Here is a 13,373-nt window from a genome sequence, read left to right as displayed (position 1 = left end):
GGGCATAATGGACATTTCCATTATGTGTAGTGGGGAACATGGGCCACGTTCCCCACTATCCCCATTTCTAACAATAACATCCATACAAACAAAGTAATATAAATAAAAACAATCACAATGATCTAAAACAAATAAAATCTAAATATATCACAATAATAGAAGCAAACTATCCAAATTTCCATATATAAATCCAAATTTATAGAATCAGATATTTAAAGACATATCATGATAGAAAATACTCCAAATTATACATTCACATATAATAGAAAATCCTAAAATGCAATAGAATATGATTATTTATGAATAAGATAAAAATTTTGTAGTGATTTACATATAGCTAATTTTGATACTTGGATATAAATGAGCAGATGATGATGATGATGACGATGACGATGATGATGATCAATATGTCAATAGGAACTCCTGAAACATACAATAATATAATATTTAGAAATGTGCAGATTAAAATATCAAAATATAATAAATATAATTTTGTAATACTATAATGAAATGCTGAAACCTAAAAAAGAATAATGTTGAAACCTAAAAAACTTAATTAAAATTATTTTAAAAATTATCTAAAGAACTTAATTGAAATTATTTAAAAAACTTAATTAAAATTATTAACTTACTTAAAATTATTTTTAAAAACTTAATTAAAATTATTTTAAAAATTATTTTTAAAACTTAATTAAAATTATTTTAAAAGTTATTTAAAAACTTAATTAAAATTATTTTAAAAAACTTAATTAAAATTATTTAATTAAAATTATTTTTAAAACTTAATTAAAATTATTTTAAAATTTTATTTAAAAAACTTAATTAAAATTATTTTTAAAAATTATTTTAAAATTATTTAAAAATTTAATTAAAATTATTTTAAAAATTATATAAAAATTTAATTAAAATTATTTCATCATAAGGACACTTTTTTAGTTTTTAATCCATGCATGGACTTTTAGGAAATTATCAATTTTAGGGAGAGCTTATAACTAGGTTTTGTATCTTACAAATTTTTAACCTTTAATAAAATATTTCGCAAATTCTTCAATATTTTATCAATAATTTTCAAACACAATTTTTCAAATTTTATCTTTACTAAGTTTTCTAAAATTTTATTTTTTGAAAATTTTTTAAAATATAATTATAGCTAAAATTTTATGAAAATTTTACTTTACTATATTTTTAAAATTTTACCTTTGTTAAAATTTTCATAATTTAAACTTTACTCTCAAATTTTAAAATTATTTTCCTTAGAAACTTTTCCAAACTTTCACCTTGCTATAACTTAAGAAAATTTTTTCTCTACAAATCTTTCACACTTTTACTTTACGAAATTTTTCAAAAATTTTAGCTTCAGCTTTCAAATTCACTTCCTTAACATTTTCAAACCTTAATTCTTATTTTGCTCTTAGAAATTTTTCTATAACTTTATAAATTTTAAAGGAAATTTGTTTTTCAAATTAGCTTATGCTTTAATTTTTCAAACGGTTTGTTAGCTTCCCCTATTTTTGATGTGTGTCAAAGGGGAAGAGTTAGTAAATTCAGGAGAGTTAATCAACTCAAGGGAGGAGTGAAAAAGCTTGTTTATTTATTATACTTACAAGGAAATTATAAGGGAAATTTTACAGATGCATCGAATGGAAGAAAATTTAGTAAGGCACTGAGCTTGATGAGGAGCTTGAACTCAAAATGTCAATATTTTAATAAAATTGTGAAGGCTTAATGAGGAATTGAGGATGGCACCTTAACCTTACAAAAATTATACTTACAAGGATTCGTTTATTATTATATATTTTTTTTGCTTGTTAATAATCGTCCAGAATTAATGCAACTCTCGATGTTTTGATCTAGAATTAGAATTAGAATATGCGACCGTTGCTAAAAGATTTTATTTTGCCAATCAAAGATTCTACCTGGATTGTTTTCTCAATCCCACCGGAATCAGGAGTAGGCCCGTTGCTTCTACCTGGATTGTTTTCTCAATCCCACCGGAATCAGGAGTAGGCCCGTTGCCTATAAATTAGGCTCCGATGTTATTGGAGAAGGTTGCCTATAAATTAGGCTTCAACAACAACTTCGATTGCTGATCAGATGCTGACGATTTAATTACAACTCAATAGAACTCGAAATTAATGTGCATATTATTATACTTTGTTGGGAAAGAGTTTATTACCTCTCTTCCATGTTGTCTCAATTTAATCCATGCTGTGATTTGTTTTAGACCCAAAAAAAATACCGTGATTGGTTTTACAAATTCTTCTTTGAAAGTTTTCATCAAATAAGAGATGACATTTTATTTGTACTTGGAATTCTTGCATTCAGGATCATTTTTGCACTTGATTACTTGCACTACAAAAATACAGTCAATTAGGGACGAATTTTGCAATAAATTTTAAAAAAAAATTCGTTGGAAATTGGATTTGAGATGAAAATTACGACAAAAAAAAAATTCGTTGCAAATATGCCGTCGCAAACATTTGCGACGAAAAATTGTAAATTCGTTGGAAATTTTATAACGAAAACAATATTCGTTGCAAAATTCGTTGGAAATTTTGCAACAAAAAACAAAATTCGTTGTAAAATTCATCGGCAACAAAATTCGTTGTAAAATTCGTTTTAATTTAATTATTATAAATGCACATGATTATTAATTTGATTCTTTTGCATGTTCCCCGTATCTATAAGTCTATAACGAATACTAAAAATAAACTACATTGGGCATTTAATGTAGGTCACAATAATGTATCCAGTTAAGGCATTTAATGTATGTCACAATAATGTATCCAGTTAATGTAATAATCATACTAATCGGTGACTCGATAATTTGCCTCCCTAGTTGGCAGGATGCCCATACCTCCTGTGCTAGCAGTAGGATGCCCAAGTGATGACATAATTTCTCAAAACATAGAAAGGATACCTGAGCGCCGAGTGATGACTTTACTCTAAATATGCTCGGTAAAACTTAGAAATGATAAAGACCTTCCTGATGAATGAATTACCCACTCTTGATCAGCTTGATTATTACCCAAGCGATGTATCTCCCAATCTCATCCTTGACCTTGACTGCCACCTCACTTGCTACATTGACTTGTTGACTACATGTGGCACCTCATTCGGATCGCCACATCACCTAGGATTCATTGCAGAATTGGAAAAAAAAAAAAAAATGTCTGAAATCCGTATATGGACCTAGATGGTTCGGAATGACATGAAACTAGTTCGTATGTATTCATATAAATCTCTTGATTCTATAAGTGCCCTCAAACATAAATTTGACCCAATATATTGAGATCATTGATTTTTTAAATACAAATGAGATTTTTCAGACATATTCATATTTAAAAATTACTAATCTCAATAAATTGGGTCAAATTGATATTTGAAGGTATTTATAGAATTAAGATATTTATATAAATACATAGGAACTAGTTTTATGTCATTCTAAATTCTTCAGGTCCCTCAACTGGTTTTAGACATTTTTTTAAAATTTTTTTTTTTGTCAATTTTACGATGAATCTTAGGATTCATCGCAGATTTAGCAATGAAAATATTTTTATCACGAAAACCTCTAAAAATTCTCTTGCTCATTCAACTCCCCGACTTCCCTAACCTTTTTTTTTTTCCTTGGGCGGCAGCAAGCGGCTTTGGCACGATTCCTCTCCTAAGTCGATGATCTCCGACTGATAAGCTTCTTCTCTCTCTCCCCTTAACCTTTTCTCTCCTCTTCGATGGGCACTCTCAAAATTAAGAACAATGACTTTTTAAATAGATAAAAGAAAATTTTAAAGAAAAAAGAAATTTTTAAGAGCAGTGAAAAGAAGAAAGGGTATAATGGAAACGAGCCGTGTCAAGCCTGTAAATGGGAGAAAAATAAACATCTAATAAAATATTTAATATTCTTTAAAAATTGATTCAAAGAATTATTATAACAGTCAAAATTTATATCCTCGGATTCAGTAAAATATAGTAAATTTAATGAGAAACTCACTAGTACATTAAAAATGATGTTAATTGATTATCTTTTTATTTTTTGAATTTTTATTTATTTTTATTGTGTATTGTATTGCCAAATAAATAGCGAAGGGCGGAAGTCGTCCATTGAGGCGAGATAGGATTCCAACGATCCAATCCTGTTGCTTACCCCGCGCCGCCCATTTCTAGCCACTGAAGCATTTCTTCTAATACAAAATATGCATCCATTCTTCTTCTTCTTCATTGCGAGGAAGAGCTACGGCCTGCTGTGTGTGCCGCCCCTCCTCTTCTCCTCCATCCATGGCAGCAGCAGCAGCCACTGCCACCTCTCCAACTCCCATCGCAACCTTTCCGACGCTCTCGCTTCCTCGCCGCTCCCAATCGGCATTTGACAAACGCCCGACCCTCACGGCGTCGCGATCCACCGCATTCTCACGCGCAAGTCCTTCGCCCGCACCGAGATCCGATATCCGATCTCTCCGTCCTCTTTCTCCTCTTGTATCTCGCTCGTTCTTGAACTGGCAGGAGGACGCCGAGGCCCGTCGCTTGCCCGCGCTGAGATCCGCCGGCACCGACAGCGATGCCCTTGGATCCCTCGCCTTTCCCGGTGTGAGTCTCACTATCAAACTGGTTTCGCTTCCAATTTCATGCTCGATTGCTGTTCGATCTAGTGTTGGTGGCGTAACTGCGGGTGGATTTCTCCCAGGCCCTACGGATCCTGCATCTGGCCTTGTCCCTCGGGATAATTCTTACGGCCGATAAGCTTCTGAAGAAGGCTTTTGTCGCCGCTTCGATCAAGTTCCCGAGCGCCCTCTTCGGCATGTTCTGCGTGTTCTCGGTGCTGACGGCCTTAGATTACGCCGCTCCGTCCGCTGCGAAGGGCGTGATGGACTTCTTTGAACCGGCGACTACGTTCATTCAACGATGGCTCCCGTTGTTTTATGTTCCTTCCTTGGTGGTTTTGCCTCTTGCTGTGAGAGATGTTCCTGCGGCTTCGGGTCTCAAGATTTTTGTTATCCTTGGTATGCAGTTTGTTCAAAGATCCTAAGCCAGTTTACTTCTCTTCCGCCTGTAAACAATTTTTGTAATTGTCTGCGCCATAATTTCATAAGGGTGATAGGACTGGCTATACTTGTCGAAACATTGGACAGTTTAGAAACAAATTTATACAGAAAATACTACCTGCAATTTAGATGAAAATGTTAAAAATAATTTGAGGTTATTAGAAAAGATGAAAATAAAAAAGGTTAAGAATATATCAAAGATGAGCTTGATTCCACAATTAGAAATATTGAGTTAGTTAGAATTGAAGGTCGAGTGGAGAAATGATTCAAAGAAAACTCTGCTTAAGCCAATTATAATTGATTAGAAATGTGTATTACCAGTGATATAACTTTATGTAAGTTCATGACACGAGATAATTTGTGCAACCTACCCACAGTTTGTATTCACATGATATTGTTGTCGTGGTTGTTGTTGTCTGTTCGCTGACTTCTTTGTACCAAACGTGGTTTCTTGCATTGAGTGAGGACAATATCATATGCATGAAAATTGATTCGTGCTTGTTACTTGCAAGTAATGTCATATGCCAGATGAGGAGTCTTGCTGAAAGCAAAAAGAGGAGAAACAAGTGATGGTAGAGAGGTGGTGGTGTACAGTGACTACAAGTTGTGTCTCTTGAAAAGAAAACTGATTTTATTGAAAAAAGGATTTAGAGTAAATCTAATAGGAAATAAAATTGAGGAATGATTTGATCAATTGAGTGGAACCAATACATGCCAGTACATAATTTTGTTTTTTTTAGACTGCCTATTGTTCTTTTGATAGTCTTTAGGATTAAAATGAATACAGAGTAGTATTACTGAAGTCTTTTCCAAAGAGTTGGGAAAGGGGCACCTCGAAAGTTGCATATGGTACCAGAAACATGGTTCTTTATTCTCTGATCATATTGAACACTCTGTTTCACTGTGATGTTGTATTATTCAGAACATTGTTTGAGAAGAGTTTTATTTTCTTTAAATGTTTTCCTCTCTAATCGATTTGATTTTCCCCTCTGCACCTTCCTTTCTAATTTCTTTTTCCAATTACAGTTATCCAATTTATGAGTAGAAATTGTCAAGTGAACCCAGCTCCTTTCTTCACAATAAGGGGTTTTTTGTAAATTTTGGGAATAGGATTGCAAAAATGTCAATATTAATTTAAGAAGGCAGCTAAGTATAAAATTTAGATAACTACATTTTTATTGCATCGAGTGATCTGTATTTAAAGACAAATCATTTTCTATTTCCAGTTGGTGGCTGGTTGGCGTCGCTTTCTGTTGCAGGTCAAACAGCAATAACTGTGAGAAAACTTGTAAAAACAGAAATGATACCAGCTGAACCCATGCCAAAAGCCTCTCCATTTTCAAATGTTGAGCTTTGGACTTGGGCTTCTATTTTCCTTTCAACATTTGTTCTTGCTTATGTTAATCCAACAGCACTTGGTACAAGTGCAAGGACATGCCTCCCGTTCTTGCTAGCTGCAACAGTCTTGGGATACATGGTTGGTTCTGGGTAATAAACTTCTGTATATATATATATTTTAAACTAAAACAAACTTCTCTTATGGCGATATTTTGGAGTATGAACAGCTAATAGAGCTACCATTCTTTTGTCTCAGGTTACCATTTAATGTGAAGAAGGTATTCCACCCAATTATCTGTTGTGCACTCTCTGCTGATCTGGCAGCTGTAACTTATGGATATTTCTCAAAGAGTAGCTTGGATGCTGTCCTAGGTTCATTGCTTTCTTCTTTCAATCCAAGTTATGTTGGCTTAGTTGTAGTCATCTGACAGTTGGTAGATTTGGGACTACAAATCCTTGATTTATATTATTTTTATTGGTAAAAGTGAAGGTTTTGCGCTATACTTTTGCCACTTTCATCAACTTGTTGGTGTTGCTCAAAGTTTTGACTTTTTTCTGATTTTTGGGCTTTAGAGCAAATGAGTTACAACCAACTAAAATTGTAAATACTTGTCCCTACAGCTTTACCAAGAAGGATTTGCACCAGGCAGTTTTCTCTTTTCATCTTTTACTAATCAGAAGCCTGCTTTTAATGTTGTGTTTTTATGTTTGTAAGCTTTTTGTTGATTTTTGCAGCTGATTACCTTACAAAAATGTCATCAAATCCTGGAGCTGGTGATATTCTTATGGGCTTTCTTGGATCTGTTATAATTTCATTCGCCTTTTCTATGTTTAAACAAAGAAAGGTATTGTCTTCAGCCTCTAACCCATTTTTAATTTCTTAAGATATGAACTATTATGCTGACAGTTTCTCATGTGTTCTTGGCTAGTAGCTTGTCAAGAGACATGCTGCTGAGATCTTCTCATCAGTGATTTTTGCAACTATTTTCTCTCTGTACTCAACTGCAATCATAGGGCGTCTTGTTGGGCTAGAACCAAATTTAACCATTTCCATCCTACCAAGGTGTATAACAGTGGCATTAGCCTTGAGCATAGTGTCTTTCTTTGAAGGTACACTCTTGACACTAACAATAACTATATTTTGTGATTAGAACCTGTTAAGACATACAATTAAACTACTGCACTCGAGATGTTTTTTATTCCAAGAGTTGGTACTACATTTATAAGTTAATTTGCAGCCATTTCTCATTTTCCTTGTTTGTTTTTATAAACATGATTAAGGCCTGCAATCAAACTACTGCAGTTTAGATGGTTTTCTTTGAATCAGTACTAGATTTATAAGTTAAATGTCAGCAATTTCTATGCTGTTGCATTGAACATGACACAACTATATAGCAGATGAGATTCTCTTGTTTCCTTTTCTTAAGCATATATTGATCTTGGCTATCACTGAATTATGCGATATGTGTGCTTATAGGTGCAAATCCATCTCTGACTGCTGCAGCGGTAGTTCTAACTGGTGTGGTGGGAGCAAACTTTGTGCAAACTGTAATGGATAAACTCCGCCTTGATGATCCTATTGCTAGAGGAATAGCAACAGCTTCTAGGTATTAACTAAAGCCCTCCTACAGACTTACATCAGCTTGATGTGATTTATAAACACCTGTAACAGCATTAGAAATCTTGTTTAGTATATTATGATTAATTAGAGTTTTTAGAACACTTAGAAATATAATTCTGAAATCAAATGGGGTTTGGAAAGCTCACAATTAACTGACGATAGATTCTTGTCAAAGTTTCTCACAAGTTGAATTATTGTTCATAGCATTCAACCATCCTGAGATATATAGTTTATTGTTTTTCTGTTAATCTTCTTGGTTTAAACTTTTCATTCCTTGCTTCAAGGTAAATGCCATTCATTGGTATTTTTAAAATTGTGCTTTTAGTCTTGATTCTGGTACTTTATTGAACTGCTAAGGAATTTCATGGTATTTTAATTATGAGAAAAATATTCTACCATTGGGTTCATTGAGGAAAATTTCAAAAATTAGATATGAAAGTTTTCCAAAAACAGGAAGATGAAGTTTAAGTTGTAACAGCGTTATGAATAAGTAACTTGTTATGAGATTCCACTCTCTATTTGTGTCTAGTATTTCTTGGAATTTCTCCAATTGAGCATATAATATTTGCATGATTATGCATTCTTGCACTTTGTATTGTAATAGTGTCCCAGCTATTTGGGATTAAATATTCTTGCACTAATCATTGCCTGCGTTTTCTTTATCAGTGCTCATGGATTAGGGACAGCAGCACTGTCTGCAAAGGAACCGGAGGCACTTCCGTTCTGTGCCATTGCTTATGCATTAACTGGAATCTGTGGATCATTGATTTGCTCTGTTCCAATTGTAAGACAAAGCCTTCTGTTTATAGTTGGTTGAGAAATATCTTCTGTGCACACGCATTTGATCATTCCGTTACATCGACGAGATGAATGAAATCCTCTGGCATTTTTCTCCAAACTGAAATGCCTCTTGTACATTAACAGTGTAACCATCTAAAAATAAAGTGGAAAAATTATACTTACAAGGATTTGGTTTTTTTTTTTTTTTTTTTTTGCTTGTTAATATTGTCCAGAATTAATGCAAATCTAGAAGAATATGTGACCGTTGCAAAATATTTTGCCAATCAAAGATTCTTTCTCAATCCCATGGGAATTAGGAGTAGGCCGTTGCCTATAAATTAGGCTTGGATGTCATAGGAGAAGGTTAATTGCAGAATAGAATGGCGAGGAAGAAGGTTACGCTCGGGTGGATCGCGCACGACGCCACGCGCCGCACCACCTTCAAGAAACGGAAGCAGAGTCTACTCAAGAAGGTGAGCGAGCTCGCCACCCTCTGCGCCATCGACGCCTGTGCCGTCGTCTACGGACCGGAGGATGAGGCGCCGGAGGCGTGGCCTTCGCCTGCGGAGACGGCGCGCGTGGCGGCGCGGTTCAGGGCGGTGCCGGAATCGGATCAGAATCGCAAGAAGACGGACCAGGAAGGGTTCCTCCGCCAGCGGGCGGCCAAGCTGCGGGAGCAGCTCAGCCGGCAGGATCGCGGCAACAGGGAGCTGGAGGCGAGCCTGCTCATGCACGAAATGCTGTCCGGCGGCGGATGGAGGATGTGCGACGTGGGCATCGAGCAGGCCGCGGAGCTCGTGCGGTTGGCGGAGATAAAGCTGGCGCTGGTGCGCAACAGGGTCGAGAGGGAGAAGGCGAGGACCGCGGTGGAGCCGCCTCGGCAGGCGGTCGAACAGGTGGTGGGCATGGCGGTGGGTCCATCGATAGAATTTGTGAAGACGCCGTGGCAGGCGGCCGAACAGGTGGTGGACATGGCGGAGGATCCATGGATAGGATTTGTGTTGCCGCCGCTGCAGGCGGTCGAACAGGCGGTAGGCACGGTGGAGACAGTGGCGGAGGACGAAACCCTAAACTGGCTCGTGGAGGCCTTGAGCGCCGGCGAAATTGCACCGTTCGCCGACGTCGGGGAACAAGAAGCCAGGGCATTAAGCTGCATTGATCAGGAGCCGTGGGATGTTGGGGCATTAAGCTGCATTGATCAGGAGCCGTGCATTGATCAGGAGCCGTGGGATGTTGGGGCATTAAGCTGCATTGATCAGGAGCCGTGCATTGATCAGGAGCCGTGGGATGTTGGCCGACAAGAAGACATGGCTTTATGCTGCATTTCTGAGGAGGCCGTGGATCCATGGATGGGATTCGTGGAGAAAATGTTTGGCGCCGTGCCATTGTCTTGCTTTGAGCCCGAGTCAGTGGAGCAGGATCACCCTCCGTGGCAAGCTCCGTTGGTCCTCTTCAACAGCCACTTCGACTGCTGATCAGAGATACTGACGAATTGATTGCGTCATGTGCATATTATTATACCACTGATTTGTTTTAGACCAAAACAAAAAACATTTGATTTGTACTCGGAATTCTTCGTGCTTGCATTCATTCATGATTCTTGCATTCATGTATCATTCTTGCACTCGATTTTTAAAACAGTGCCGTGATGTTTGGACTGTGGTCACTGCAGGATTCCATATGAAATGCGTTATGAACATTATTTCTTAAAAAAAAAAAACACTGAATAACAACTGAGTATGCCACTATGAGTCTATGACAGTATTTGTTGAAAGTTTCAACAAGTTAACTCCAGCCACGCAAATAACAACTGACTTACATTTTATATGAATATAATCAATGCTCTCACGTATCTCCGCCGGCGCCATGCATGCGGCCAGATGTACATTACAACAGAGTGCGTGTCCCAACTTAACAGTAATTCACGAAACATACCAAAAATTAAAAAAATTAAAAACCTTATGGAAGTTGTTACCCTAGACCATGGTATACTGGAAGATTAGGCTTGGGCTAAACAAAGCATATTGGATAATAACAAACAGTTTGCAGCTACACAATAACTTTGGTTGGTAAATAGGACCCTCCAATACGCACATATATGTATTACATGTATTTACAATCTTTCAAGATGTACACAAATATTTCAAAACAGTCCCACCCTATGTATGCACTATGACTGAGAAAACACAACAAATGTCAAAATAGGCAGCCTTCTGTGATGAATCTATGCTTGAGATTTGAGAACAAGGTCAATGGGTCAGAAGATAAAATCACGGCCAAAACTGGGGCCTTCCTGCTTGTAACATACTGAACAATAACAAACAAGTAATTCATTTTTCCGTATGATTTGTAATTTCAGAAGATTAAGTAATACAGACACAGAGTAGCATGTTAGACATTATCAATATCACATTTCTAGATATGCTTTGGCTTCACCACACCAACTAATATTTTCAATGCTTAGTTCAAATATTTTGAAAACTATTTATACCTGATAATGAAAGACACTGGTCCAAGGTCTGTTGCCATTCATTTTTACTGATGGCTTGCCACGTCTGCTCCAAGAACCAATTTTACTAAACCACAGACAAGCATCTAGGCAACAAGGTGACCAAAGTTCAGAGACACAAGTTCACATCCCAAATGCTTGACTGTATAAATCACCTGCACTCGTCATGCAGAAGTTGTTTAAAGCAGTGCTTTTGTAGTAGCCATTGAGTTCATTTCTGTCATTCCTGTAGATCTCACCCCTGCCCACATCAGCTTCAGTACACATACTGTTCCAGGCATCCCAAAGGTTATTTGAGTTTAGTGGATTCCATGGTTGTTGGAACGATAACTGTGTAAGTGGAGAGAAGCCTGTATGGCTCTGTGCAGAAAGTCAAGATGCAGCAAAAGCATGTAAAGGCAAGAAATGTTTCCCCTATATCTGGCATCCCCATGTTTTGATGAGATGTGACATTAGGTGAAACCTTGGGTCGCTATCAGAAGTGATAAATTGTGCAGGAAATGATGAATTCAATCCCAATGTAGAGTTATTTGGTTCAGCAGGTATCTGACTCTTGCCAACAGCCAGTATTGCAGGATCTATAAACTCCACATCATCAGCATGATCAATTGAATGTGATTGATAATGATTTTCAGCTGAAGTGGAAGCATGCCTATGATTTACACAACATAAAAATCTCCAAAACACACAAGAAAGCAAGATGTACAAACCTGAGTAGGCAGTGTCATGGGTCTGGTTAAATCTGGTTTGAGAAAAAAAACACTGGAGGAGGCGCTCTGCTAGGAGTTGAGAATCCTGGTGGCACAGCAATCTTGGCCAGCAAAACACCTTCCAAAAAAAGGATTTTCAGGATGTAGATTAAAGGCATGAGAGACAAAAATTGCAAGAAAGGAAATGCATCAAGTGAGCTTGAACTTGCATTGAAAAAAAAAGCACTCAACAAATCACTCTCAGAAAGGGCATACAAGAATCAGATAGTAATGAGATGTAGACTCAAACTAGTCAAAGCCATTTACAGGCTCCAATTGTCCAGAGACAACCCATAAATACAAGCGTACCAAACGTCAAGTCAAATACTTGTACGCATGTTCAGTTCAAGAATTACACAAAAATTGATTAGTGTATCACATAGCTTTGGCCATGTATACCTGTTGCCTGGTCCGAATGTCCTTTTCCTAAAGCATTCTTGTGTTCTCCCAAATGAAATTGAACTTCGATTTAGTGGCAAACGTACCAGAAAGTTCCTAAATATTGTTTTAAATGAGTCCTAAAGCATCCATTATGAATGGATCCTAAAAGCACAGCAAGAAACACACTCTGAGAGGAAATGATGGCAATGTTGTCCTTTAAAATACTTCCAGTTCTTTTTAAGGTTGTACAAAAGTGGTGTTGCAGAAATTAAATAAGGATTTTATCTTAATTGGCATTGTTTCCTCGCCCAGCTTCCAAAGATGGGCAAAATTCTAAAACAAATAGCTTCACAAAATTACAATTTCAGAGAATTGCATTATTCACAAAGCCATGAGATTTTAAAGAAAAGAATCATCCACATCTGACTACAACTAAGTCTGAATAGCAATCATTCAAGCTCACTGGGGTGGGCTGCTACTTAAGCCACCAAAGGAAATTATTCTATTTCAAACTATTAAAAAAAAGATCCATATTAAAAGGGGGGAAATTTGAAGTTTAAGTTAGGAGCATCAACTCAGTTTGGGTTATTTAAACTTTTAATTACTGTATAATTTTACAGCACTGTCCAGAAAACCATAAAATGCTCAGTAATCTTCTCTGGCTTAGTTTTAATCATATAGGAAATGCTATTGTTTATAAAGTTAGAAAAGTGCCTCACACAATACATATACACTAAAAAACCATTTAAAATCAGAAAGGTCAAAACAATGCATTCACTGTGTTAGATTAGCATACAATTCGATGTCTCCTAAGTGGCCTCAGAGTTCATCCTTGTATACACCATCCAGCATGTTCCCCTTTGTAGCGCAACCATGCACTCACATGGAGAGGAAGCAACCAATGCAACAAGCGATTGGGTACACAAGGCAGACCCAGACTAAACTAAATAATCAGA

At 36.6% G+C, this 13,373-nt stretch overlaps 2 protein-coding genes across 2 annotated transcripts; both read left to right on the top strand.

Annotated features, from left to right (window-relative positions):
• The first annotated feature begins 4,107 nt into the window (after positions 1–4,107).
• On the top strand, positions 4,108–8,963 carry LOC122005488 (plastidal glycolate/glycerate translocator 1, chloroplastic-like). Its single transcript, XM_042560523.1, has 8 exons — positions 4,108–4,584; positions 4,682–4,997; positions 6,266–6,527; positions 6,634–6,749; positions 7,113–7,222; positions 7,310–7,487; positions 7,855–7,984; positions 8,665–8,963. The coding sequence occupies exons 1-8, from the start codon at positions 4,276–4,278 to the stop codon at positions 8,813–8,815; spliced, it is 1,572 nt and encodes a 523-aa protein (XP_042416457.1). The 5' UTR covers positions 4,108–4,275; the 3' UTR covers positions 8,816–8,963.
• Positions 8,964–9,017: 54 nt separating this feature from the next.
• LOC122004233 (agamous-like MADS-box protein AGL19) lies at positions 9,018–10,253 on the top strand. The gene has a single exon (XM_042559153.1). It carries the CDS (start codon positions 9,159–9,161, stop codon positions 10,251–10,253), a length of 1,095 nt encoding a protein of 364 aa, XP_042415087.1. The 5' UTR covers positions 9,018–9,158.
• The last annotated feature ends 3,120 nt before the right edge of the window (positions 10,254–13,373 follow it).

This window comes from Zingiber officinale, chromosome 7B (genome assembly GCF_018446385.1).
Source record: "Zingiber officinale cultivar Zhangliang chromosome 7B, Zo_v1.1, whole genome shotgun sequence".
Taxonomy (NCBI): domain Eukaryota; kingdom Viridiplantae; phylum Streptophyta; class Magnoliopsida; order Zingiberales; family Zingiberaceae; genus Zingiber; species Zingiber officinale.
This window is presented reverse-complemented; position numbering and strand designations above follow the sequence as displayed.